At 41.8% G+C, this 26,545-nt stretch overlaps 2 protein-coding genes across 6 annotated transcripts in view; one reads left to right on the plus strand and one right to left on the minus strand.

Annotated features, from left to right (window-relative positions):
* The first annotated feature begins 16,098 nt into the window (after positions 1-16,098).
* LOC134620600 (proline-rich protein 36-like) lies at positions 16,099-20,504 on the plus strand. Its single transcript, XM_063466818.2, has 3 exons — positions 16,099-16,180; positions 16,268-20,035; positions 20,123-20,504. Exon 2 carries the CDS (start codon positions 16,534-16,536, stop codon positions 18,952-18,954), a length of 2,421 nt encoding a protein of 806 aa, XP_063322888.1. The 5' UTR covers positions 16,099-16,180; positions 16,268-16,533; the 3' UTR covers positions 18,955-20,035; positions 20,123-20,504.
* Positions 20,505-21,448: 944 nt separating this feature from the next.
* The window catches only part of LOC134620304 (rho GTPase-activating protein 6-like), a 105,876-nt gene continuing 100,779 nt past the window's right edge, over positions 21,449-26,545 (minus strand). For 4 of the 5 annotated variants that reach the window (XM_063466385.1, XM_063466388.1, XM_063466387.1 and 1 more), the window contains 2 exons: positions 26,321-26,392; positions 21,449-24,815 (listed from right to left, as the gene is read on the minus strand). In XM_063466385.1, coding sequence (XP_063322455.1) covers positions 24,271-24,815; positions 26,321-26,392 — 617 coding nt within the window. In that variant the 3' untranslated portion in view covers positions 21,449-24,270. The remainder of the gene's footprint in view (positions 24,816-26,320; positions 26,393-26,545) is intronic. The other variant, XM_063466386.1, reaches the window with a different exon arrangement.

Raw genomic sequence — 26,545 nt, forward strand, 5'->3', positions numbered from 1 at the left:
TACACAAAAGGCAGCCGCTAAAGCGTTTAAGTTTCAAAATAGAACAAACAAAACAGACTACTAAATTGTCAATTCCACTTAGAAACAAAATATTAATTCTAAAAATAAATCTTAGTTTGTTTTACAGAAGAACAGACAAAACTGACTAACTTTTGTCAATATCAAATAAACTGAGAACTAAAAGGAAATTTTCAATCTCTCCTTGTTGTATAGCTTTCTGAACTTTCTGAATCCTTTATCATCCGCAACTGAAAATAGTTGTGGATGATTACTATACCTTTCTAATGTGACGTTGTTGTCCCTGGCTCTCTCTCTCTCTCTCCCTCCCGCTCTGTTCCTGTGCTACTGCGAGTGTAACTACCGCCCCTCCCCCCTCTTCCCAGCGCAAAGCACAAGGCTCGCGTGCGGAGTGAAGCGGAAAAAAGTGCGAGAGAGAGGGTGAGAGAAGGAAAGTAAAAAAACCCCACGGCTCGCGATAAGGAGCCGGATTGCGTCGTTCGCAACCGACACATCACTACGAAATACCTTCGCACTACGGAACTTCTATGGCCCTTCCGTTCGACAATCTCTCCGGCATTGGAACCATCATCTCTTTTCTCTTCGGTAACCTGGTCACCCACGCTCTCGGTTGATTTTTCTGTAGTCGGCACACTCATTTCCTCCATTACCTGGGCAGCCCGGCTGGCTGCTTCCGAAACAACTACACATGTGCGGCTTGGCACTTGTGCTGTACGTAACAAGTCACGTGACGTGACGCTGCGGCTGTGATTGGTTCGGCTCTGCGCTACTTAATTTGGATTGGCTGTTCTTTTCTTCTTCTTTTTTTAAGAGAGCAAGGTCTATCGCAATAGTTTATTTTTTCTATCGAGAAAAAGTTATTTCGCAATACATATCGTTATCGTTCTATCGCCCAGCTCTACGTGCTGCACAATAATATTTAATATTTAGTATTTACTGTTATATTCACATAGATCATCGCGATGATGTTGTTTATTATATTGCTCTCTTTTTCTTTGCTTGTTTTCTCTTTTTTCTTTCTCAACAGGTGATCCAGGTGATTGATATATGTATTTTTTGTCTGTTTGTTTTGTTGGTTTTTGGGTTTTGCCCTTTATCACCGTCCCTCTTTCCCGCTCTTTTTCTTTCCCTCTTTCTTTCTCCCTTTTCTTTTCCCCAGTCAAGACTGTCCCGTGTAGGGCAAATGAAAATAAAATAAACAATAAAAGCAATGGTGAATCAAATAGACTAGCAAGGCTGGGATGGTCCATTTGGTAAAGTAAATCCGTTGGGCATCTTTCTTTGCCTTTAGACAACAATTCTGATGGCAAAAGAACCAAACGGGACAGGCAAAGAAAAAAAAAAAAACCATAGACAGATGGTTGAGAAAGATTTTAATACTACCAAGATAAACAGTTGCAAGGCCATTTTTCATGTTACAAAGAGACCGGATATTTTACCCTTTAGTACCTTTCTGGTGATAATGGAGAGACCTTACATAAAAATTCCTATTAGTTAGAACAACACTCAGACATTTCCCAGGTTTAATTCTTTACTACGTCTGTGTGGGTTCCCTGCGTGTACTCGAGCTTCCTCCCACACTCCAAAAGCATGCGTGATAGCTGGTGATTCTAAATTGACTATAGGTGTGTATGTGAGCATGGATGTTAGTCTGGCGGCCTGTCCATGGTCTACCCTACCTCTTGCCCTATTACTGCTACCATAGGCTTCAGCCCCCAACAGCCCTAAATTGGATAAATGGAAGAAAATCAATGGATGAAATGGAATCAATTACTGACACACTATAGTGACTTATTCGCCTTACAATGCAAAGGTCAGAACACAATGGTAACTTACAGGAATATGTGGGCTTAACAGCTTTCCCAAATGAACTCACAACTGAACTGAGTCACGTGTCCACAAGCCCATCATACAGTAAAGCATTTAAGGCAGAACACTGAACCATGTAATTTACTATACCAAGTCTGCAACAAAATTAAAGCTGAGGCAACACACCACTGCAACAGCAACACTGCTGAAATAATTCATTTTCTGGTTCCTCTATCTGTTGCCTGGAGCTACGAATAGGTACTCATGAGAAATAAAGCTCCTCTGCTGCCAAATAACCAAAGCAAAACCAAGAGAGAGCAGTTACACTGCTACTCCCACCAATCTAGTTCCTCTCAGTGGCCTTTGACTGCATCCTGCTTTAAAAGCCATCAGGTGAAGGAGAGGTGAAGTGACTTCAGAAGAGTTCTTCTTGGAAGGCCATATCAGAGGATGGGGCCCGAATCAAAGTCAAACAGTCACCTAAGATGATGAGTCAGAAAGTAACTACAGACAGTATCTTTTCACTATCACTGCTCTGCAGACAGCACAGTGCAAAGGAGGAATCAGCAAAAACCAGCTGACAGCCATGCTTAGAGGGCTCATCTGTGAAAAGTGCACATGGATGTTAGCTCATTGAGATTCTGGAGATTGGCAGATGTTTTTTAAGGACACCAACATTTTCAGAGCTGCCTGAAAGAGGAGAAGTAAAATGCAAGAGTGGATTTACATTTATTTGGTCTTGCTATAAATACCATTACTCCAAGGAACGTCTGCTTGCTAGCATCAGCATTCAACATCATACTGCTGCACCTTGTTGCCTACAAGTAGGAAATTCACAGTGACGTTAATGAGTGGCTTAAACTAAATAAATAAATAGAAATTTAAGCTTATTTTGGGACATGTACAGTTGAATTTTTGCTGACTTCAAACATCTTACAAACATCCACTCATTAGCCAGAACCAGGAATCCTTTCAGAGTTCAAATTTAATCTTACAGCTGTTAACTACCACACATTTACACTGAGCTAACTTTGCATCTTCTACAGTGAATCCTCAATATGTAATTTATAATTGAAATGATCTCAGAGGTCAGAGGAGAATGGCCAGACTGCTTCCGGCTGATGACAATATTAACTCAAATTACCACTCGTTGCAACCAAGGCATGCAGAAGAGCACCTCTGAATGCACAACAACCTTGCAGCAGATGGGCCACAGTAGCAATAGACCACACTAGGTGTAGCTAAGAACAGGAAAAGGAGGTGACAATTCACACAGGCTACACAAAAATAGACAACAGAAGATTAGAACTGATCTGATCAGTCTTAGATTTCTGCTGTGACATTCAGTTCGTTGAGTTTTTCAATACTTATTAAAGATGACACGAAACACTATATGTACTAGGAACCGAGAACCATTAGATAACTGCACAGAAATGCCAACAATCTGCTGCCTCCTCTGACCACTTGATTGGGGATCTAACCATGACCCTGACCTACCAGATGCTTTGCTGTATGCTGGATTAGAAGTGGCATTGCTCTCCCTCCACAAACTCTATCCCAAGACTCTGGAATGATCCATCAACAGCAAGAACTCTAACTTTGGCTAATGGTAGCTTATTAGTGTCTAAAATTGGACAGACAATTTTGAAAAGTTGAATGAAAATGCATATTTTTTTAAAAGTCACTAATTTTAAGTTGACATTCAAATCCATAGTTGATGTTTGGCTAATAAAAGTATTTGAACCTAAACATGTGCTAGTTAGCTAGCAAGCTAATGACTAGCTTGCTAACTAGCGGTAGTTGGCAGATAATACTGAGGTCATGTACCGGACTTTCTCATCTCCTTCTTATCACCAGGGCTTTGAATATTTTTATAAAGACATTTAATGAATTAATGCAGAACCTAACATGGATGACAAATAAAACTTAAGCTTGACTAAAAGTGAGAAATGCCCATGTCCTTTAATGCCATGGAGATACAGGTATCCAAGACACTGTCAGCAGTCTTACTAGTGTTTGAGGAGATTAGTGTAATTGTCAGGTGAGTACAAGTGGTTTCAGAGTCCAAGTGGGTTAATTTAATGAGTCTAAGATAAGCTGCAGAAACACAGAGTAGAGACATTAGAATATATGTATGTAGTGCTAGTTTATAACACACCTTGGAACAATGCAACAGACTTCATGTAAAAGAAAATTCATTTATATATAAATTGTGTATTTTGATTGCATGATTGCATTTTACCTGCTGTATAAAAACATGGGATTATCTAACAATGTGTGTGTGATTTTGTGTCCTCTGTTGATTTGTTGTTGGTTTTTTCCCCTCAGCGATATTCGTGAGACACTGAAGGTGCAAATCTGCTCAGATGTCTTGCCACAGAGAGAGCCTTGTCAGGTTTTCCAACACCTTTATGCTGAGCCAAGGTGACTGCTGTCCCAGGCTTTGGCTCTTGCAATGTTGGACGGATGGAGAAAGATTTGCACCTGCGGACTGCTCCAGACACAATGTCCTTTCTAAAAGTGTAGTTCATGTCCACCTTTTGTGGTGTGTTGACCTTTCAGTATTGTTGTGTTTGTAGTCTTCTTGACCATGCTGTTTTTTTTACATTCTATTGATACAATCATAATAATAATTAGTTAATATAAAAATAAGACCTGAAATGTCACCGTCCCTGTCTCTAAAGCACTTTGGATCACCTTCTATTGTTTAAATGTGCTAAAGGCTAAAGACAACAGTCAACACATAAAGGTTCTGACTTTTTCATAGTGCATGTTTAATGTTATTAATTCCATTTCCAAGTTTTTTTTTAAACAAAATTCAGTGTGCTGCACACTAAACTTAGAGGATAGAAACAAAGTATCGATCCTATTAAGCTAGTGTCATTCCGATATGAATACTAGCATTGGTATCAATATTGTATTGATTTGGATTGATCCACCCACCTCTGCACGGAGGATGCTCAGCTGTTTTTCCATCGCAGGTGCTCACAGAACAGCAGAGATGATTTGTTATGACCTGGATTCATTCATTGACATCTTCATTGTCGCTCTTTATCAGTCTCTTTTTTTACTTTTACAATGTGCCACAGGTCATACTCTTGCTGGATATGTGTGTGTGACTTTTTGTCCAGAGGTGTGTTAGTAAGTAGCAATTACAGATACTGAGACAGCATAACCTTCAATCTTCTGCAGACATCTCCCCATGCCCCCTACTTCCAGCCAGTAGCTCTTTTTCTTTTTACTTCTGCAACCATGACAATCTCCCACACCAACACCAAATCTGACTTGGTGTGCAAAAGTGAGTAAGTCCCAAATGTGGCATTGTGGCCAGGGCTGTCACACAGGCAGTCTCCACAAACAACCAGTGATTCATTATTCAGTGCTGGCAGTACTGCTTCACTGTGTGCTGTCCATAGTTCATTTATTTCAGGGATGGCATGCTGTATGCTTTTTGAATGACAGGATAAGATGCAGGGATGGTTGTGCTACATGGTTCCCCCTAAACAAACCCTGATAGCTCCAGGTAAAGTCATGGCCATCTTGGCATCAGTGTAACCTTTATCCCCTTTTCTTTATGATTAGTGGCCGGACTAGACATTTGCCACAACCTTCTCAGTGGCACACATTAACAGCTTGTGATTTGACACAGTGCTGATTTGGTCCTGTGTGTGCCACGTCACTCACACTTTTACTCTAATCAGTGCTTTCTAAGTCACTCATCTCAAACTCTTCATCACGCTCAACATCTGAGCCCTCCTCCATTAAGCAGCAACACTCAGACTCTCCATCCAGACAGAGGCTGTGGTGATGAAGAAATGACATCTTCAGCTAGCTTCCCATAACAGTGATCGTGACAAAGATCATTAATGAACTGTGTGTGATCGGTCATAGTGCCTTGGCTGATGTATTATTTAACAGTTCCTGCCTCTTCCTGCTGATGTTCTTCTGACTGTGTACTCATGCTGACCCTTTCTGTAGTTCCCTGCTGCTCCTCCAGACTCATGTCTGTCTCTGTCATGCTGCTACCATCCAGGTGCATGGATGCATGCCTGACCTATGAAAATATACAAAATATGTAAGGCAGAATCTATCCCAGCCTTTCTTTTTCCCTATTATCTTCCTCACTGTCGCTCTGTTCAAGTTACACGTCTACAATCAAGTTAGCATTGGGATTTTCAACATGAAAAATTTCCCATGTAACTTTCATGTAATGAAATGTATTTGATTGGTATACATTTTGTTTATACCAAGCAGATGTACTGCATTTTATAATCATCCATCCATTCTCTTCTGCTTATCCTTGTCAGGGTCGCAGGGGGGTGGAGCCTAACCCAGCTGTCTTAGGGCGAGAGGCAGGGTACACTCTGTCAGACCGCCAGTCTGTCGTAGGGCTAACACATAGAGACAGACAACCATTCACACTCACATTCAAGCTCTATGGGCAATTTAGAGTTACCAATTAACCTAACCTCATTGACTGCATGTCTTTGGATGGTGGATTCTTTGGACTATTACTGTGTTTCCATACAGATGCTACATGAACCAAACTGCTTTTCAGTAGCAATTTTGGGCTGACAAAACTTCTCACACTGTTGAATAGGCTGTCGTTCTTGAAGCCTGTCACTGAGAAGCGACTCTTCTCTTTCACCTAAAATGTAGTTGGTAATAAGAAATACAAATACAGGGAAGTCTTAGGACTTTAACTCAACATCCATTTGCTAGATCTCTTCTGAGCTTTTAATCAAAAAAGAAAAAAACTGTCAGGTGAGCAAATTTCATCCAAAGTTCAGTGATTAAAAAAAAAACTGCACCATTAAGATTTATTTTTACATAATTTTGTCAAACTGTTTTCAAGGTCTAAATTGAGAATTCATGCTCCGGAGCCATAAAACCAGTAAAGTTGGAAATAGTAAGATGACATAAGCTTTGTCACCGTATATCAACAATAACCCGATTTAATCTGGAATCAAGTAATGCATATTTCATGACAAGGTTTCTCTTTTTAATCATGTTATATCCCCGTACCATATGACGTGCGCACATATTTTAGAATTGGCTGTGCAGTAATGTCAAATATTTGAATTGCTGTGCGACAGACATTCCTAGTTTATATTAACGCTGCGGCGTAGGCATCACAGCGTGACTCAGAACTGGCATTGTGCAGTCTGTGACCAAGACCTTGCTGTGTGTGATATGCAATTAACCTGAAGGATTGCCGTGAGCGTGCAGTATGAGACAGACAGCTGCCTAAGCTGTCTTACATTATTTACTTTTCAATTACTAACCATCACTTTTGAGTAACTGGTGAAAATTCAAATTTCTAACATGTATATTTAACAGTCAGCGTGGATAAGCTTCACCACTTTATATTCTAATCTGTTTTAAAGTTCTCCCATCAGCTTGTTTATTTCACCCGCTTTCCTTTGGCTTTTTGGCCCTCTGCTTTTCTGTTACCGCACATCCGTAGTGTCTTTTCTTTCTACTTAATTGAACTGACGGCTCATTGATTGCAGCTGTGCCTCTGAGTGACCTGTAAACACGCATTTGTTCGCTGCCGGTGTGTTTGCCATTGATTTTGAAGTTTTTGCAGTATATGTTCCAAGGCTGTTCTCAGAGTCTCTTTTTGTACTTTTATTCTGAGGGCAGGTAACATTCAGTTTCTAGCCTTCCACTCAGACAGTATTTTCGAAAACAAGCAAGACAAGTGCTTTCCAGCTGAGAAAACAAAGATTTATTTTTCTCTGTGTGTGAGTGTGTGTGTGCACAAATGATGCTTTGAAAGTCATGCTGTGTAACAAAAAATCTAAAAAATATATTATATTTATTTTGAAGGATCCAGCACACCTCTTGTTTTGCAATCAGATAGGCTTGGGCCCATCAACCCAGTAACCTTGCTATGATCCTTGTTAGCTAATATAATTCTTAGTTTTTTTGGTATCCGATTGTTAAGTCTGGCATTTCCAGGTCCAAAGTTTTCCTGGGGGTCTGAAATTCAAACAAACACCAAGGCACCACTGAGAGGTAAAAATAGTCAAAATTTTTCCAGCTCCAATGAAACGATCAGTGCGGCCTTTAGCGGAGTCAGAAAATACTCACAAATTTCTATCTAAAGATGATGTACCATGTTCTGACTGAAGGGTTTCCAAAAAATACAGCCTTGTTATCTCTTTGGACATAAGACATTTGGAGGGTTTGTGAAGTTGGGCTAGCTGACATATAGCAATGTGCTAACTACAACGCTATGGTTAGGCTAATATAAATGAATTAGTACAGGGAAGATGGAGGATAAGGATTCTGTTTTTTCCTCAATAAAAGCTATTGTTGAGGGTTCCCAATCGACAGACATCAATGGACATCCTATGGCACAAAGAACATGCCCAAAATAGACCAAACTCCAACCAAGGGAACATCTGAAATGAGCCCATCCACACACACGTCCAACACAGGGTTAGTTATTATTATGTCAATGCTTGGTTTGGATTACTCACTGTGAAAAAGTCCAAATCCTAAGCTTAATATCAACATGAAATCTTTGTCTTCCCGGGAGTGATTCTTTTCTGAAATCTTTAAATATTCGTCTCCAGGATAACGTGAGGCCATTGGCTGTAGTGCAGACAGTGAGTTTTTAAAAACTTAGCTTAAAGACATCTTGCACGAGAATAGCACTAGTAAAAAGCCAGAGAGGCCTTGAGTGACCACTGGTTACTTTTAGAGGAATGTGTTTCCTCTGCATATTCCTGTAGCATGATTTTAGTTTGTCTCCCTTTCAACAGGTGCTGGCAACTGGATTTCAAAGCCACAAACCCAAATCCTGTCCCTGTAATTTAGACACTTGCAAAAAATATATTTTTGGAAAACCCACAATCTTTATGCGTGCATTTACTTAGACTACCTTAATGTGTTGGTTTAATGTAGACAATTAAACTGACATATAATAGACAAAAACCTCAAATCGATAAAATTTCATACATACTCTATTTTAGTGTGAACATGTTTACAGCACTGCTGTGCCTTCCACATTCCTGATTCAGATTAGTGTATGTATGATGGTTGGTTGCACAGCAGCCTCCCATGACATGGCTACAGTAGTCAAGTCACACTCATGAATGCACATTGCTACAAATAAAGCATGTCTAGCGCATGAGCACAGAATCACACTGGAAAGCCTTGTGCAAAGCGTAGTTATGGCGGACAAATTACACAAATGATGTTGTTCTTCATTCTTCAAGCTGCTGTGACATTTTCTACCATTTGTTTTCACGGTTCTTTTGACTCATCTGCGCTCTCGGTACAGAGCAAACACCCATTTGAATGTTGCCGTCCATAGATCATATCTCGTGGCTCTAGGAGCTGCTCTCCATCTGTGGCAGCAACTTTTCACTGTTTATTGACACACAGAGTTCACCCAGGGACTTTTCACTTTTCAGAAAATTAATTATAATGTTCTGGCTTGGTTTTGCTGCAACCAAACAAACTGATACTCATGTCAACCAGTGAGGGTATGTGTCTGGTTCCAGGATGACAACAAGATTAGATTACAAAGTTTTGTAACATTTGGTTGAAAATCAGTCTGCAGGCAAAAAACAAATTTATGGGTTTGTGTAAAGATGCAGGAATTTAAATCACTACATTAGGTTTGCACAATTATGTATTTAACTGTTTTGAGAAAATCCTTTGAAATCATTAAAGCTAGTAATGAATTTAACACAGTAAGTGTTGTCTTTGATGTCAAGACCTCTGTGCCACAGCTTCATTACCTTTATTATCACCAGCACAGGCACCATATTTTACATTAAGTTGTTTTCTGGTACCCTGACCACTGCGTCACTCAAAATAACACGTTAAATTACGTCTTTGTTAGGGAAAGATATCAGGTGATGGACCAGCTGATAGCCTTCTACCCATCCAACTGGCAAATCTAATACAAGACATGCTATTTAAGCCGCTTTAGCCTTTCTGCAGTTGTTGTGGACTGCAAGCCACTTTGCAACCCACTTTTCATGCTGTGTCTTTGTCACAGACTGTAGTATTCTAAGCAAGGAGTCCTGCTGCTGTTTTCCCTGCCTCTGGTTCTCTATTTACATACATGGGAAAAGCAGGAAGGTCCAAGAACCAAGTCATATAGACAACATAAATTATTCCAGATGTAAATAACAATTGTAGTGACTGTACTGTGCCTTAATGAGCTCATATTTGAGTAAAGTTGGTTAAAACCTACGGTTCAACATGTTTGGGGGAAATTTAAAAATTATTTATGCCCAAAATGCTGACTGAAGTAATTGCATTACATTTAAATTTTCTATGTAATTTTTTGCTTTACATAAATATAATGTAAAATGTTACATTGAATGGAATCTGGTCAAATGAAATGTACTTGAGTGGTATATTATCCTTTTGTGACAAGCATTTGACATTTGATTTGAGATATTTCACTTGCATTTTACTCAAAATTATTACTTCATGTTTATAAGGGTAAGGAATTTTTTTGTGTACTTATGACCATTTTTTAAGTAACATGTCTTCACCAAAAAAAACATAGGATTGCATCCTTAGTTCAACAGAACTGACAGGATAATTATTCTAAGATGGTCTTTGAAGTTTCTAGTTCTAAGAGCATTTCAGCATGTTAGTGTTTTGGCTTTTAACATTTCATTGCGCGATCTTGAACGCATTTGAAACTTTCTCTTGAACCACAGTGTGTGAAGGAAAGACAGAGTTTGACTTGACAAGACAGTGAAGTTTCTATGTAAGTATCTAATGCCCCTAAAAACCTAAACTTGTATGTCATTAGGCGTATTTCGGTATTTGGAACTTTGTGCATTTGAGAGAATGAAAATGAGCATGGTGTTAGTTCACATAGGCCACAAAGTGGATCAGCCAGTCTTCATTCAAGCCTATATAGACCGAAGGCTGCTCAGCTATTTCCCTTGTAGACATCCAACTAGTAAATCTCATATGAGGCATGCTATTCAAGTCACCTTTTATCCTCCTTGCATTTGCTGTTTATCTGTAAGCCACTTTACAACCCACCTCCACCTCTATCTTCCCCTTTTATGCCGCTGTAGACAGGAGTTTGATCAAATAACAGTGGGTTAAATAAGGTCAGGCATCCTGTTTTGTACATTTTCTAACATTTCTATCTGCAGGCCATTTTTTTGGACCTTGTGAAGCAACACATGAGAATGGACCGACTGTGCCTGCTAATTAGGACCTTGTGAGTACAAATTCCTTTCAGGATCTCCGTGTGTCTATGTGTGTGTTGCTTACTTTACATCATGTATTCCTGCAAACATAGGCAAAAGAAATGTAGTTCTTAAACTGTTGTGTTCCAAAAAAAAGTGACCTCCCTTGCACGGCCTTTGGAAACGTGACAAAACAAAGCGAAATGCACATTTTTGTTTGGGGCACGCATGAATCCCCTGCAGGAGTGGGGCTGAACACTTGTACTGGCGATTACAAGTGTCTCTGTGTGGATGAGTTCATGCATACCTATTTGTGCATGTGTACTTTTCTGGCAAATTGTTTTTTAGCTTGGCCAACTGGAGAACGTTACTCGGGGCCAAGTCATTAGCTGCTGAAATAAAGCAGCTTTGTTTTGTTGTCATGCTCCACAAAATTCTATTTAAAATCCGGCTCCCTTCCAGAAACTGACAATAAGGGGACAAAAGGGAAACAGAAAGAAGCACACTAGGAGTACAGTATCTGAGACAAACTGCTTCTGGGCTCCTTAAGTGATTGCAATTAATCACAGGCTCCTTGAGCAGAACATGACTTGCTCATTCAAAGCATCACAGGGACACAGTCCACAACAAAAGCTCTCAGTTGTGTTGTGAACAACTGGGATGCTGGAATGAGGGTGCAGTTCCTCTGATAAATAGCAGGAGAGCTAAGCAGAAAAAATGTAGCTGACAAAATGAAGAATGCAACAAAGAAAATTGTTCTCAGATTGCTGCTGTTGTTGTGGACTTAAAAGTGAATATCTGATTGTGAACTGAGATCCAATTACTTTCCAAAGTTTCCAGACTCTGTCAGAGTTGATCAGAACTTCTGATAATCTGAGAGAAAGTAAAATAGAGTCAAGGATCAATGAAAAGTGGGCACTGCAGATCTTTGGATGACTCACTAATGAGACGGTGACTTATTTTCATTATTTCTTGAGTCTGTCTCCATTTCAAATGCTGGCTCGTGGCCACCTGTCGGTTACAGGCATTCTCCAAGTCTCTGTCCCCTTGCACACTTAGTTAAACACCCAGATGCTCATCCATTACTTCTTTCAGTGAGTCTAATGTTCTTCTATCAGTTAATCTGACTTCTCTGTGGGTGTGTTAGGTCATTTAATATTCTATCAGGCAAGGGAGAGGAAAACTTTCCCTTCTCTACTTTCTCTTTCCATCACACATCTATTCTCACATTTTTTTGCCTTTTACTTTGCAATTTGTGACAAGGTATAACTGGTCACCACCTAGCTTGAGTCCTGTTATTCTTACTTGAGGTTTTCATGATATGCAATGAAGGAAAAGCAGATGACATAACCCGAAAAAAAGATGTTTTATCTATTTGAGGCTCTTGGCTGATCTCTAGTGGCAATATTGGGAAACTACATCAACCACTTGCACACACTTGCTCATTTTTTGACTAAGAAAAGAAAAGCAGAAAGAAAATCTGTTAATGGTATTTTGGGCAGTGATGGACTACAAAAAAAACAACAAAAAACCTCAGTTTGCAGTTTCAGAAGTTCCCACGCGGGGCAGTGAAATCATTTTCCCATGTGCGGCTCGATGTTTTTGGTGATTCGTGGGACAAAGCTACCGAAAGCCACAGAATTTCAAATGAATGCTAAGCCAAAAACACTTGAATCTGATCGCTTATTGTCATATTTACACCAGGATTTCAACAGAGCGCCCGGGTGTCTTGCCACAGACTTCGACTGGCTCCGTTATACTCTGTGCCTTTTGAGAGATGACTCACTTCATTGCTCTGCAGACCACCACCTCTCTTGATGCAGCACTTCACTCACAGGCATGTATTTTTTTTCCAAGTGTAATAAGTTTTTGAAGGTGAGACTGTGAAAGTGCCTGCGTGCGCCTCAGTCTGACATTTACAGTCGAGTGACTCAGAGTTTTTTCTTCTTTTTTTTTTCTTTTGTTTGTCCTTGCATCTAAAACAAGCAGCACAGCCGTCAAATGAGAGCTGTGTGTGACAGCTTTCTCTCAGACTTCCTGGCTCATGTTCATTTTGTTAATGTTCTGCTGGCTGGTTGAGGAGTTTACATGGCTCCCTCTACCCCTTTTATCTTTCAGCACCTAACAATCTACACTGTCTGCTGCTTTGATCTCCTCCTGTTCATGTTCTTTGTGCATGTATTTTTTTAAACTCAGATTCCCAACATTAAATTTTTTTCTTCTCACTTTTACAAAGTACATCAAATTTCACTTCATAAAGTTTTAAATTTCTCCAAATTAAGAAGACACACAATAAAATTTTTTAAACGTAAGCTTCCATTTATCTTTCATGAAAGCAAACCTGATTACTAAGTGCACTTTGCGTTAATAGAGTCATAATGGATTTCAGCTAATCTTTGAATGGACCACTGTAAATTACACTGTAATCCACACATTACCAAGAAGTACTTAATTATGCCTTAAAAATGGTGTTAGGTACCCTTTCTATAGAAAATATAACCATATGGCTGCAATTATGCAGTATCTGCTGGATAATGAGGAAAAGAAAATAAGAGATTCAAATCAAAGACTCGAAACACTCAGTGACACTCTCTTAATTGCAACCTAGAAAGCTAAAAATAATTATTTCTATTTGTTCTGCCAACTGAAGATAATTGGCAGCTGTTTCAATGACTGAAAATCACCAACACTCACTTTAATGGAAAAAAATGAAGAACAGCATCATTAACACAGACTGCTAACTTTCTCTCAATAGCCAGGTCCACATTTGCATGTCAGTCCACAGATGAAATGAAACTGGGAAATAATGCTCCAAGTAAGTCAATAAGACTTTGAACACTGTGAACATTCAAGAAAGATATGATCGTATTATCTGGCAAACACCAAACTTAAAAACACTGAGCAGAAAAGAGTATTAATCTAATAAATCATGAAACTATTGTATATTTGGATACTTTTATTCAGTGCCACATTGTACACCGTGTACCATACAATAGTGATAGACTATTGCTGTCTCCAGTCAACCAAAGTAAGTTACCCTATAGGCCTACTTGCGATTTACTAAAGACATTGAAACATTTAACAGTGACTACTGCCTATTCTGACCATAGATAACACTGCATTATTTTACAGTAGGGAAACCAAATTTATCATGGCTACTGGAGACCTTTTGTCCAGACTGCTAAACACAATTTTGCAGAATGAAAGGATGCCTGAGGAATGGAGAAGTGTGCTGGTGCCTATTTCCAAGAACAAGGGTGAAAAGGAAAGCTGTAGTAACCACAGAGGGACAAAGCTGATAATTCAATGAACAGTGCACCAGAGGGGTGAAGAAGAGAGTGCAGAGAACATTTGAGTGGGTGAACACAAGCGTCAGGGGTGATTTGTGAGAAAAAGGCTGGCAGCAAGAGTGAAAGGGAAGGTTAACAAAATGGTAGCGAGACCTGCTATGACATAAGTTTTGGACATGCAAAGAGTTGGTGTGACAGAAAAGGATACTGGACATAAGATGGAAGAAGATAATTTGCTTTGGTGACCCCAGAAGGAAGAAATCAGTTTATCATGCAAAATCAAGAAACAATCAGTACGCTAGCAAACTAACAGAGACAGTTGCACAGTTGGAGTTGCAATTGTTGTGCAATTGTAAGACGTATTGCAAGACCAAACCGATTCTCTACACTGACTTTGTATTGCAGCCAGTGGACAGTCATTAACATACCTATTTGGGGTATCTATATGCTAGTAAAACGATACCTAAAATTTAAGCTATGAGGCAATGCGTAATGAGATGTACAAAGGACCATGTTTCTGTAGGATAAGTGGAAGCATTTTGACAGCATGTTACTTGTGTTTTATTTGAATATGAAAATTCAAAAAATCTCTGAATAATCCTCTGTTTCTTATGCTAATGTTTTCTTATGTTAATAATGTATTAGCTAACGGGTCTTTGCTAGTACATGCTACATGAAGATAACTAGCTTGTAATCTACGTAATGTGTCATATGTAATGTGGGGAGGGGGGTTGCGTTGTGTGCTGAACTAGGAACTTTTGAGGATAACCAGCTACTAGTAAGTACTGTTTCTCAGAAAATCAATAGATGCCAAGTTTTTGTACCAGAGCTCATTTGGGTCACAGGAATATAGCAAGATCATCTCCAGATGAAAATTAGCCAGTATGGCTCAATCTGGCACATTTACATGATAAATTCAAGTGCTTATTTTAATTAATATGCATTGTCCATTCTCAAATAAACATAAACATACCATAAAGTGTTGAAGAACAACAAATACACAAGGCAATGGCAGCAGCAGCGAGCCGAAAGCGATGTGGTTACACTTTTCAAAGGTCAACACAGACAACACTTTCTGCGACATTTGTAGTGTCAAATGCAAAGCTGGCCATTGGAGCACATCAAATCTGAGGAAACACTCGGACAAACACAAAATATATCTAAAAACTGCTGAGTGTATCACATGCGATGGCTTGAAAGATAAATTCAGAGAAGGACCTGCAGCTAGCATTACCACGACCGTTGAAGCATGAAGCCATGGACGAGCTCCTCTGAAATTTCTTAACAGTGCAGTATTTATGGTAAACAGACTGGTGGAGTCAGATATCAATACTAGTCTAACATTAGTTTAATATTGTAGTATAGCTACAATGTAGTACAGTTCTGTTGTTTAATTATAAAATTTAGCGCACCGGGTTCTTCAATTGAGAATTTAAGGCTTATAAGACAAAAGTTTGAAATTAGAGTTCAAGTAATGGTCTGGGAAATGAAAGTACAGTTGGGTACAGTTTCTTAATTGCAAGTATCAATGTCAGTATTTGTTCAATTATGAAAGGTGTCCAACAATAGTCAGGAAAATATTAAAAATAGTGTCATGGTCTGGGTCTGATGACCCAGAGCTCATGTATTTCTTGTATATGTTTTTCCGTATGTTATGTTTTGGTGGTTTTCTCTCCCTTTTTTTGTCCTTTCTCCCTGTGTGCTCCCGGATGTTTTGGGGTCGCTGAGGGGACTGCGACCCGGAAGTGTTCCCGCACTGGGGACTGCCGCATCTGCCGCTCATTAGCCCTCACCAGCTGCAGCTGATGGCTTCATGAGGAGCGTCTTATTTAAGAAGGTGGCGGAGCTCCAGTCGGCGCGGGATTATACTAAGTCGAACCTGTTAAGTACCTCCGTAGATTAGTGTGTTGTGAACGTCTTCGCTACCAAAGGCTGCCTGCTGAGCTGTGTGTGTTTTTGTGTCACCAGGACTCGGGAGTCAGGAACGTCGTCACGAGGGGAAATCACGGAGTGGAATCGGGGTTTTTGGAGTTGTCACCTTTTCACTGCTATGGACACGTGCACTGTGTGGGATTCATAGAGGAATCGCCACAGGAGTCACAGTGCTTGAATTGTATATAGTTGTCGTTTCTGTCCACTCACCATAAATAAATCCACTGTCCTTCACTAGAGTCTCGCGTTTGGGCCCTACTTTCTCTACAGCTCCACGGTCTGCCGTCGCAGCCCTTGACAGAATGATCCCGCCAAACATGGACCCAGCGGACTCATCGGAGAGGTTCAGGAGGGAGGTAACGGATAAGGTAAATAGACAATGCAACCTTTGGCTGGAAGCGCACGAGGAAGGATTTCGTCGCGCCGTGGAAAAGCGGCTGAAGGAGACGCTGTCTTGCTTCCCTTGGGTACTGGATACGCTCTATCCGATCGTCGCGGACTTTCTAGCTAACACGCTCCACCTCCACTCTCCTATTCAAGCTGCTCTTCAGCCCGACCAGCTGGGGGATCCGCAGCCTGACACGCCGGCCCCGGCATCGTCAAAGAAGCGACGCTCGCGCCGCCGGCGCTCTTCACCGCAGCCGGATTCCCGGACTTCACAACAACCGGCTGTGGTGAGTCATAAGGACAATTTTTCATTTTTCACTCCATCTGTTTGTTTACTCAGGCACTGTGAGACCGCCAAGCCTGTAACTCAGGCAGCTGCCCAATCATCTACCCCACCTACAGCAGCCTCCATTCCACTACCCACTCCAGCAGCTGTGGATGCCGCTGGGAGTAAAATGAACTCTATTAGTGTGTTAAATTCTTTCCCTGTGACGGAGATAGAGAGCGTTGCTACAGATTGTACCTCGCTGCCTTTACCCCTACTGACTGCTTCTCTCTCTGCTCAACCTATTGCTGTTGCTGTGCCACCATTCACTCCACCATCAGCACAGTCTGCAGTTCAGCCATTAGCTCTCCCCATCTCACCTCAACCCACTCCAGCGGCTTCAGCCGGGCCAGCCGGCGATGGTCCGACAGTGTTCATCACCGCTGTGAGTAAACCGGACTCAATTGTTTCTCTAGATCCTGTCATTAAGAGTCTAATCGCAGATGAACAGGATGAGACAGTTTCTTCTGAACCCAAGGACCGCGCCCAGTCTGTGACTGGGAACTCGAGGCCCACAATGGAGAATAAGCTTGAAAATTCTGATTGGCCAGAAGATGAAAAGGAACTGGCAGCTAATTCTGGGTCATTAATTAGTGTAGAGAGTATTGAAAACCATTTCCCTTGCTCCCCATCCGAGGATGGAGCCTTAATTTTTGAGGCTGTTAACCCTGAGTCATTGGACTATGAAAGTGTAAATCTAAAAGATGTTGTTGTGGCTACTGATCAGCTAGTAACTCAGTCTGCTGCCCAGCCAGTAACTCAGTCTGCTGCCCAGCCAGTAACTCAGTCTGCTGCCCAGCCAGTAGCCGTAGCACAGCCTGCTGCCCAGCCAGTAGCCGTAGCACAGCCTGCTGCCCAGCCAGTAGCCGTAGCACAGCCAGCTGCCCAGCCAGTAGCCGTAGCACAGCCAGCTGCCCAGCCAGTAGCCGTAGCACAGCCAGCTAGCCAGCCAGTAGCCGTAGCACAGCCAGCTGCCCAGCCAGTAGCCGTAGCACAGCCAGCTGCCCAGCCAGTAGCCGTAGCACAGCCAGCTGCCCAGCCAGTAGCCGTAGCACAGCCAGCTGCCCAGCCAGTAGCCGTAGCACAGCCAGCTGCCCAGCCAGTAGCCGTAGCACAGCCAGCTGCCCAGCCAGTAGCCGTAGCACAGCCAGCTGCCCAGCCAGTAGCCGTAGCACAGCCAGCTGCCCAGCCAGTAGCCGTAGCACAGCCAGCTAGCCAGCCAGTAGCCGTAGCACAGCCAGCTGCCCAGCCAGTAGCCGTAGCACAGCCAGCTGCCCAGCCAGTAGCCGTAGCACAGCCAGCTGCCCAGCCAGTAGCCGTAGCACAGCCAGCTGCCCAGCCAGTAGCCGTAGCACAGCCAGCTGCCCAGCCAGCTGCCCAGCCAGTAGCCGTAGCACAGCCAGCTGCCCAGCCTGTAGCCGTAGCACAGCCAGCTGCCCAGCCCCTCCGATCCCCTGCAGGATGTTCAGAGGAGCTCAGTCTGCCAAGTGAGGACTGTTTACCTGGGCTGGAACAGGCTGACTGCCCCGCACAGCCCCAGCCGCGGCATCACGAGCTGGCTGTGAGCCCTGTGCTGTCTCAACCAACTTCATCTTTACCAGAGATCTCGATACCTGCTGGTCACGCATCTGTCTTTGCTGAAGGGTCCGAGGGGCTGCTTCAGCTATCATCTGTTTCACCATCCACATCAACTACACTGCCGTCATCTCCACCGCCCGCTGCTGTATCACCATCATCACCGTCTGTTGTGGCAATGTTGTCGGAAGGGCCCACGCCACCGGTTAAGGAGCTCGGCGAGTGCGAGGTGCCCGCGCCGCCAGCAGAGTTGCCCGCGCCGCCAGCAGAGTTGCCCGCGCCGCCAGCAGAGTTGCCCGCACCGAGCCGCAGCAGGAGCCCGCGCCGCCTGCTGAGGAGCTCGGCGAGCCAGAGCAGGAGCTCTGCGAGCGGGAGGAGCCCGTGCTACCTGCGGAGGGACTCAGCGTGCTGGAGGGACCCGCTCAGCCAGAGCTGAAGGCCAGTGTGCCGGATGCAGCTCCACGTCCAGCGCGCCCTCCACGCCGTCCACGTCCAGCGCGCCCTCCACGGCGTCCACGTCCAGCGCGTCGGGGATCACGGGCCATTCTACACCGTTGTTCACCGGAGCTGCACCGCCGCCGCACTCGTGGCGGGCCACCAGAGCTGCAACGCTGCCGCCGGACCTGTTGCCGCCCGCCGGAGCTGCAACGCCGTCGCCACCGGGGCTGTGGCAGGCCACCAGAGCTGCCACTCTGCTGCCACCGGATCCGTGGCCGCCCGCCGGAGCTGCAGCGCCACCGCCATTGGGCCCATGGCAGGCCGCCAGAGCTGCAGTGCCACCACCACTGGACGCGTGGCAGGCCACTGGAACCATTTCGCCGCTGCTGCCGGACCCATGGCTGCCTGCCGGTGCTGCAACACCGCCACCACTGGGCGTGTGGTTGGCCACCTGAACTTTTCCGCTATTGGACCCATGGCAGGCCGTCTGACGTGCTCGGTTGCTGCCACTGGACCCGAGGTAGGCCACCTGAACTGTTTTTCCACCACTGCCTGACCCACAGCGGGCTTCGCCTGTTTTGCTGTCCATTGGGTCGGCCGCCAGAACTGTTGCTGCCACTAGGGCAGTGGTTGGACTATTGAACTTGGTTTTTCTTTTTTGTTGTCTAGTGTTGTCGGAGAGGTTTTGGGGCCCTCCGTCCTGGACCCCCCCGCCACCCGCCCTGGGATGGTCGTACTGTGGTTTTGTTTTGTGTTTGTTTTTCGGGTCGTTGGGAGCCGACCCTTAGAGGTGGGGTACTGTCATGGTCTGGGTCTGATGACCCAGAGCTCATGTATTTCTTGTATATGTTTTCCGTATGTTATGTTTTGGTGGTTTTCTCTCCCTTTCTTTTTGTCCTTCCTCCCTGTGTGCTCCGGGATGTTTTGGGGTCGCTGAGGGGACTGCGACCCGGAAGTGTTCCCGCACTGGGGACTGCCGCTCATTAGCCCTCACCAGCTGCAACTGATGGCTTCATGAGGAGCGTCTTATGTAAGGTGGCGGAGCTCCAGTCGGCGTGGGATTATACTAAGTCGAACCTGTTAAGTACCTCCGTAGATTAGTGTGTTGTGAACAGCTTCGCTACTAAAGGCTGCCTGCTGAGCTGTGTGTGTTTTTGTGTCACCAGGACTCGGAGTCAGGAATGTCGTCACGAGGGGAAATCACGGAGTGGAATCGGGGTTTTGGAGTTGTCACCTTTTCACTGCTATGGACACGTGCACTGTGTGGGATTCATAGAGGAATCGCCACAGGAGTCACAGTGCTTGAATTGTATATAGTTGTCGTTTCTGTCCACTCACCATAAATAAATCCACTGTCCTTCACTAGAGTCTCGCGTTTGGGCCCTACTTTCTCTACAACTCCACGGTCTGCCGTCGCAGCCCTTGACAAATAGATCTGTCAGAGGAGTAAACTAGTGGAATAGTTTTCATGAAGAATTAAGATTTTGTTGTGTATTCTTAATTATTATTTTCTCTAAATATGTCTTGTAATATCTTTTTATATAAATAAATCTTATTTTGAGCCCAACTGATATAGAATTTTTCTGAGATTGTTGTGATATACTAATATTTTAAAATCCACAATATTGACTTATATTTTTGAATAAGCAAAACATAAACAGATGTCGTTAATATTTCTTATATCCGCCTCTGCTCGGATCAGTTGGTTATTGTGTTTCTGGAGTTCCAAGCATGTGTTGCCAACAGGGAAGTTGCAGAGTGCCTTCTAGTGGTCAACCTCTGCACGATCAACACTCATAACATGGTTGAAGCATGTCTCTGCTGCCTTTTATTTTTTCTTTGATTTAAAATTTTTCATTTACTGGCCATTTTAAATGCTTATACAGCTATAGAAAATAATAATCAACTGATATGTTGGGCATTATTAATATATCTGTAAAGCTCTCATTTTTGTGTGCAGTTGGTTGTTAGAATAGAATAATCCTTTAATTGTCCCATAAGGGGGAATTTGGTTGTATCAGCAGCAAAAAAACACACATGTACAAACAGAATGTTATAGTTTCTACAAAAAATTAAGTAAAATAGAAACAATATAACATAAAACAACAATTATTATGATTAGCTTTGTATTGAGGCAAATCTGGTATTTTTAGTTAACTAAAGGTGTTTATTTGTGTTTTTTGAGTATGGAAACTATGCCACTGTATTACAGATGTATTATTATATATATATATATATATATATATATATATATATATATATATATATATATATATATATATATCTATACAATATTATAATAAACTATGGTACAACCACCTTTTCCATAAAATATTACTGCGTGCGTATATCTGTGTAAAAGACTAGATTGTAAAATACTATTAAAAAATACTGTTACATGATAGATTGTACAGTAAAATCAACTGAACAACACTATCATGGATAACAACATGCTACACCACAGCATGCTATATAATAGAAATGCACAACAGTTGTAAACGTTGTCATATTTAATTCCATTGTAGCATACTGATGAGGACTCGCAGTACAAAAAGCAAATACCAGACATTCCATTACAACTTGGACCCAGTAAACCCCACCAAAATATAAAAACAGAACACAACAGCACAACGTTTCTTGGAGTTACAACGTGACATCGACAAGACAAACATCTCGATCTGGGGAAAGCCAAGACCATGGTGGTTACTGAACAACTGCCTCTTTTCTGAATAAAACTTGTTATATTGTATTTTGATATTACAACACTAAAGAGAAAATAAAATAATACAGAAGATTCACAATGAACCTTAAGCACTGCATGGAGAAACAGCTTTAAAAAGCAAGACCTATGGCACGTTTATTTCCTGACATAGATTTGCATGTTTTCACAAAAATATAATCACAAGCTTTGATTTTAAACTGAGTACAGATGGATAGATGGATCCCATGGAAATTGTGAACTGTAAGAGCAGCAACAGGCTAACGTGCAGAGTCTGTCAACAGATGGCGCCATAGGCCTTTCCACAATCCGTGCATTTCTTGCACGTGTGAGAGGCTCATTTCCATTGACTTGTCAAAGTTGAAGAAAATAAAATGTGATGATGATTCATAGTCCATCTTCCTATTTAATGCTGAAGTGGCTCCATATAAGCAAATATTACACCTTAAGATGAGAAAATGTGAAATATTTGCCAGCAAATACCCACTTGACTACGACATTTGAGAAGAGTTGGACAGGTTGGCTGTGGGTGTAGATTATTATAAAAACAGATATTCACAAAGTTGCCTTCCACCTTAATTAGCAACAGCAGTGCCACACAGAAGTGAGAAAACATCACATGAAAGCTTTTTTTTTTTCCAGCATAACACTTGGACCACAAAAGCATCATAATTTCTTTTTAGGATTCCTGGAAAAACACATCATTGCTAGTAGACAGGAAATTAGTTTATACCTAGCTGGGATATCCAGCTTGCACCAATGACTTTTTGATCATGTTATGATATAAGCAACACTTTAAGCAGAAATTCAAATCAAATAATACAATAAATTGTAAGTTTTAAGAATATTTTGAAGAATAAAAAGACATCTGCTCTGTAAAATATTTGTAATGATGGCAAATTTCAACACTTCCAGATTCAACCTTCTGATTCTACATGGCTAAGAAATTCTCAGAAAACACTTAAACCTAGCTCTGACTGACGTGTACAGTTTTTGTATCCGTGAAAAATGTAATAAATATCCACAAAAAGGTTTAAATGTTGATTAATACATAATTCTAATTTAGCAGTTTTAGGAATGGAAATATGACAACGAATTCCTGTTTCAGTACCGTAGACTTTTATAAAAGCTTCTGAAATATAAAACCAATGCACAAGTTTCATTTTAATGGCCAACAGGGGGCAATAGTGCTGGATTCAAAATAATTTAAAACTGTATGGAAGTCAGTGGGGAAAACACCCTTCGGCTCATTTGATCTGTGGGCTCGGTAAACACTTTTCTAGTTTATGGGCTCATTTGCTAGTTTCAAGTCATTCTTAATGAAACACGATGCCCAGTTTATTAATTATGGTACTTACTAGAGTCAGCCAGTGAGCATGCTCTGTCCCTTTTCTGATGACCTGTCAGTAACGATAACACCTCAGTGAGCGTGTGGTTTCCCTCAGTTTCAATCAGATCCAATCTTTATTCATAATGTCCAGTTTTGGCAAAAATGCTAACCTGGAGAATTTCAGAGCTAGTGGCTACTTCCATCTATTATTTACAGTTTATGCTTTGTGCTAAAATATGAAATTCTTGATAAAAATGCCAGTAACTTAACTCTTGAGTCTTACTAGAAATAACCAAATGGATGGAATGAACACAACTGAACAACAATGATCCTTTAGTTTAAAAAGAGAGAGAGAGAGATACTTTGGCACATTGTTTCTGCAGTGCAGCAGGTGGTGAGAGCACAAGCAAACTTACAGCAGATTGCTTCATAATTAGGTTTAAGCGTCTTACTGCAAGTGAAGCATTTTACATTCAATATTAAAGACAGAAACAGCAGTCTGACAAACACCAACATCTGGACTGCCGATTAAGGGGCTGACTTACATTTAGGTAGATACTTTTAGGCAAATTATACACTTTACATATAATATTTAAGCACGTCTGTCAACAATTTGTGTATTCATATACATATATATACAGTCAAAGGTAATCTGACATCAAAAAGCAACTCAACATTTGATCTTTTCAGAAAGATGCCGCTGAATTACATCATTAGTATACACACAACAAGTCTGTAATTAGCAGCAGTTACTAACGCGTACATCTTAGTGTGTGGTGACCAATGTAAAAATGATGAAATTAAAATGTAAAAAACTTAAAAAATGTTTTCCTAATATTCTCCATTGAGATATGAAGACTGACGTCGCTCAAAATAGAAAATCTGAAAATATTCTGAACGGATTTTTTGAGGTATTTCGGGTAGGCATTTTTAAAAAATGCTCCTAACTAAATGTTGACATAATATATGGGCCAGGAAATTGAGCAACTTTTTTAACATCCGTTCAGATCAACAAATACTAGTGGCTCCTGGATGTAAAAGTCTGTTGGAGGCAGCAGCTGCACACGTAAACAACAACGCCACAGCGCTAAGTTGCAGGACAGCACATGATGTTCATAGAAAGCAGGAAATCAGTGAGTGAATGGATGAGAGGGCAGCAGAAATAAAAAGGGAAAGGATAGGGATAAGGAGTGATTGTCCTTGGAGAGGTTTGATCTTGTCTTTGATTGGCCAGAAGAGGCTGAGACAGAGTACATTGTCTGAAATCACACCAGAGTTTCTGGCAGTGTGTCAGCATTGTCCGAGGATAGCAGTTGCCATATCTGCCACCGGTCCCTCTGCCACTCCTGCCACTCTGGACTCTGTGCAACCACCGGGGCTTCTGTTGTTGAAGCCGAGTTGCTCTGCCCTGCGCTCGACCTCCCGTGTGGCTGCTGAGCCGTCGCAAGCTGAGGGGTACTTTGTGAGCTAGCCAGTCGATGATGCGCATTATAAGGGGGAGGAGAGCGTCCATCGAGGGGGCCGCCTTCTCCAGTGTTCACTCCGGCTTGAGGCCTGAGGGTCGAGTTAACTCCATGTCCCCTTTGCGAAGTCACAGGAGGGTTGATGTTTAGCTGCAGGCGTGGTCGCCCCTTGTCCGCATGAGGGTTGGTGCACACTCTGGTGACCGGTGGGTGGAGTCTGCACTCGGAGATGTCAGGCGTTGTCTGAGTCCGTTGTACTGCTGTCTGATGCCTGCTATCACTATGGAGTCCATCGAGACCTTCCTGTGAGCTGCGGGAGCTTCCTTCTGACATGTTGCTATGGGAACCTAAGAAGAGAGCATCACTTCATCAGTAAGATTGTCAATGAATATTGAGGGAGACACACATCTCCAGTTAGTGACTGATATAAAACTGTACAAAGAAATGTAAGAAAGGCTTTTATTAACAATTAATTTTTTATGTTATTGATAATAAACCAAACACTAATTTACTACATAAACCTATTTTTGGTAGATTGAATCACTAGAATTCTCAATCATCTTATTATAATCATCATCTGTATATGTATGAATATACATATACATACACATTTATGTACATATGTCTGCATGTGTCCTATCTCCTCCTTAATCTTAACAAAACCACATATACACACATACAGTAAGTAATAACATCTATAAGGTTCTAAAAACCTTTATTATTTAGTATTATTCCCATATCCGGCATCCCCCTGCAAATGCAATGTTATGTTCACGATTTGCAGTTTTTTCATGTGCCACGTTCAGTGTACGTTACCCATTCGTAACTTAACGGTCACAAAAATGTGTATCCATGGTGAGTCATCAGTAAATACAGAACAAAGCCTTAAAAGCACTGGTTTGGGGGGTTTGTGATGAGACATGGTTGTGAAAGTACAGCCTTGTGCAAAAAGATTTCTGGTTTCTGTAGCTTATTTTAAGTTTATCACAACTGAATCGGGGGATGGGGAGTATAACGTGTCATACTCTGAAAACCATGCCCACTGAAAGAGAAAAAGCCACTCAGCCCTAAAACTAGGGGCTGACATGCTAAAAAATGCCTTTAGGTTACTGAATTTTAGGTGTTAAAAAAGTTGCTGCCTTTACCTAAGGTACTTGCCAACGCGGTCAAAAGCTAAACTTCAGCTAAACCTATAAAAACATAGTAACTTGAAAATGACAACTGAATATTTGACCTATTATTACTGAAATATCAAAAATTATATAAAGTGTAGAATTCAAAAATTAGAGTCCCCAGTTTTGCCTTTCTTCCTGCTTCCGGCATCTTATGACTTTTAGGTATTTTTTTAGTTTTTGGCTAGCACATGAGGTATCTTTAACCTAAACAAGTCAATAGAAAGCTATGACTACTCTTCCTCTTCCAGTCTGGGTAAAACTTAATGGCACCACCTTTCTTTCTCTATTAAAGCTAAAAATGTATCAAGGTACATGTAGTCTGTTGATGTAGGTTGCTACACAAGCTTCCAAGGATTAGCTTAGTTAACTCCAAATTTGGCTAGTTTGGGCTCTAAAAAGTAACAAAATTGTAGTGGTTACAGTGATAAACCCAGTGTTTCAAAATGCCAGCCCACAAACCAATGGGTATCGTCACGGAGACTCTAGCAATCCTTTTATACAGTCAATGGTTTATTAGTTTTTAACCAGGATCGTATGTGCTGCCTGGCTATGTGCTTCAGATCTGTTCCCGTCATGGTTAATAACTAACACCATGTCTCAAGCGCATAGCGCTCTGGCTCATTAGGCACTTGAAACAAAATTTGCAGCGGGCATGGACTGATTTGAAAATTGTTTACCTGTATATGTTTGATTCTTGAGTGCCGATTTCAGAGTACTGTGCCATGTGCCCCAAATGTTAGCATGTTCTTCTGAAAAAGGCACAAGAGAGGTCAAATTCCTGCCACTTCTGAGTTATACAGTACATTTATTATGAGACATGTTGCTGATACCCAAGAAGAAAGGCCAAAGTGTGATAACACGTGCTAATCACCTATCTCTGTAAATACCAGACATTGTGCATC

The sequence above is a fragment of the Pelmatolapia mariae genome, linkage group LG23 (genome assembly GCF_036321145.2).
Source record: "Pelmatolapia mariae isolate MD_Pm_ZW linkage group LG23, Pm_UMD_F_2, whole genome shotgun sequence".
NCBI lineage: Eukaryota > Metazoa > Chordata > Actinopteri > Cichliformes > Cichlidae > Pelmatolapia > Pelmatolapia mariae.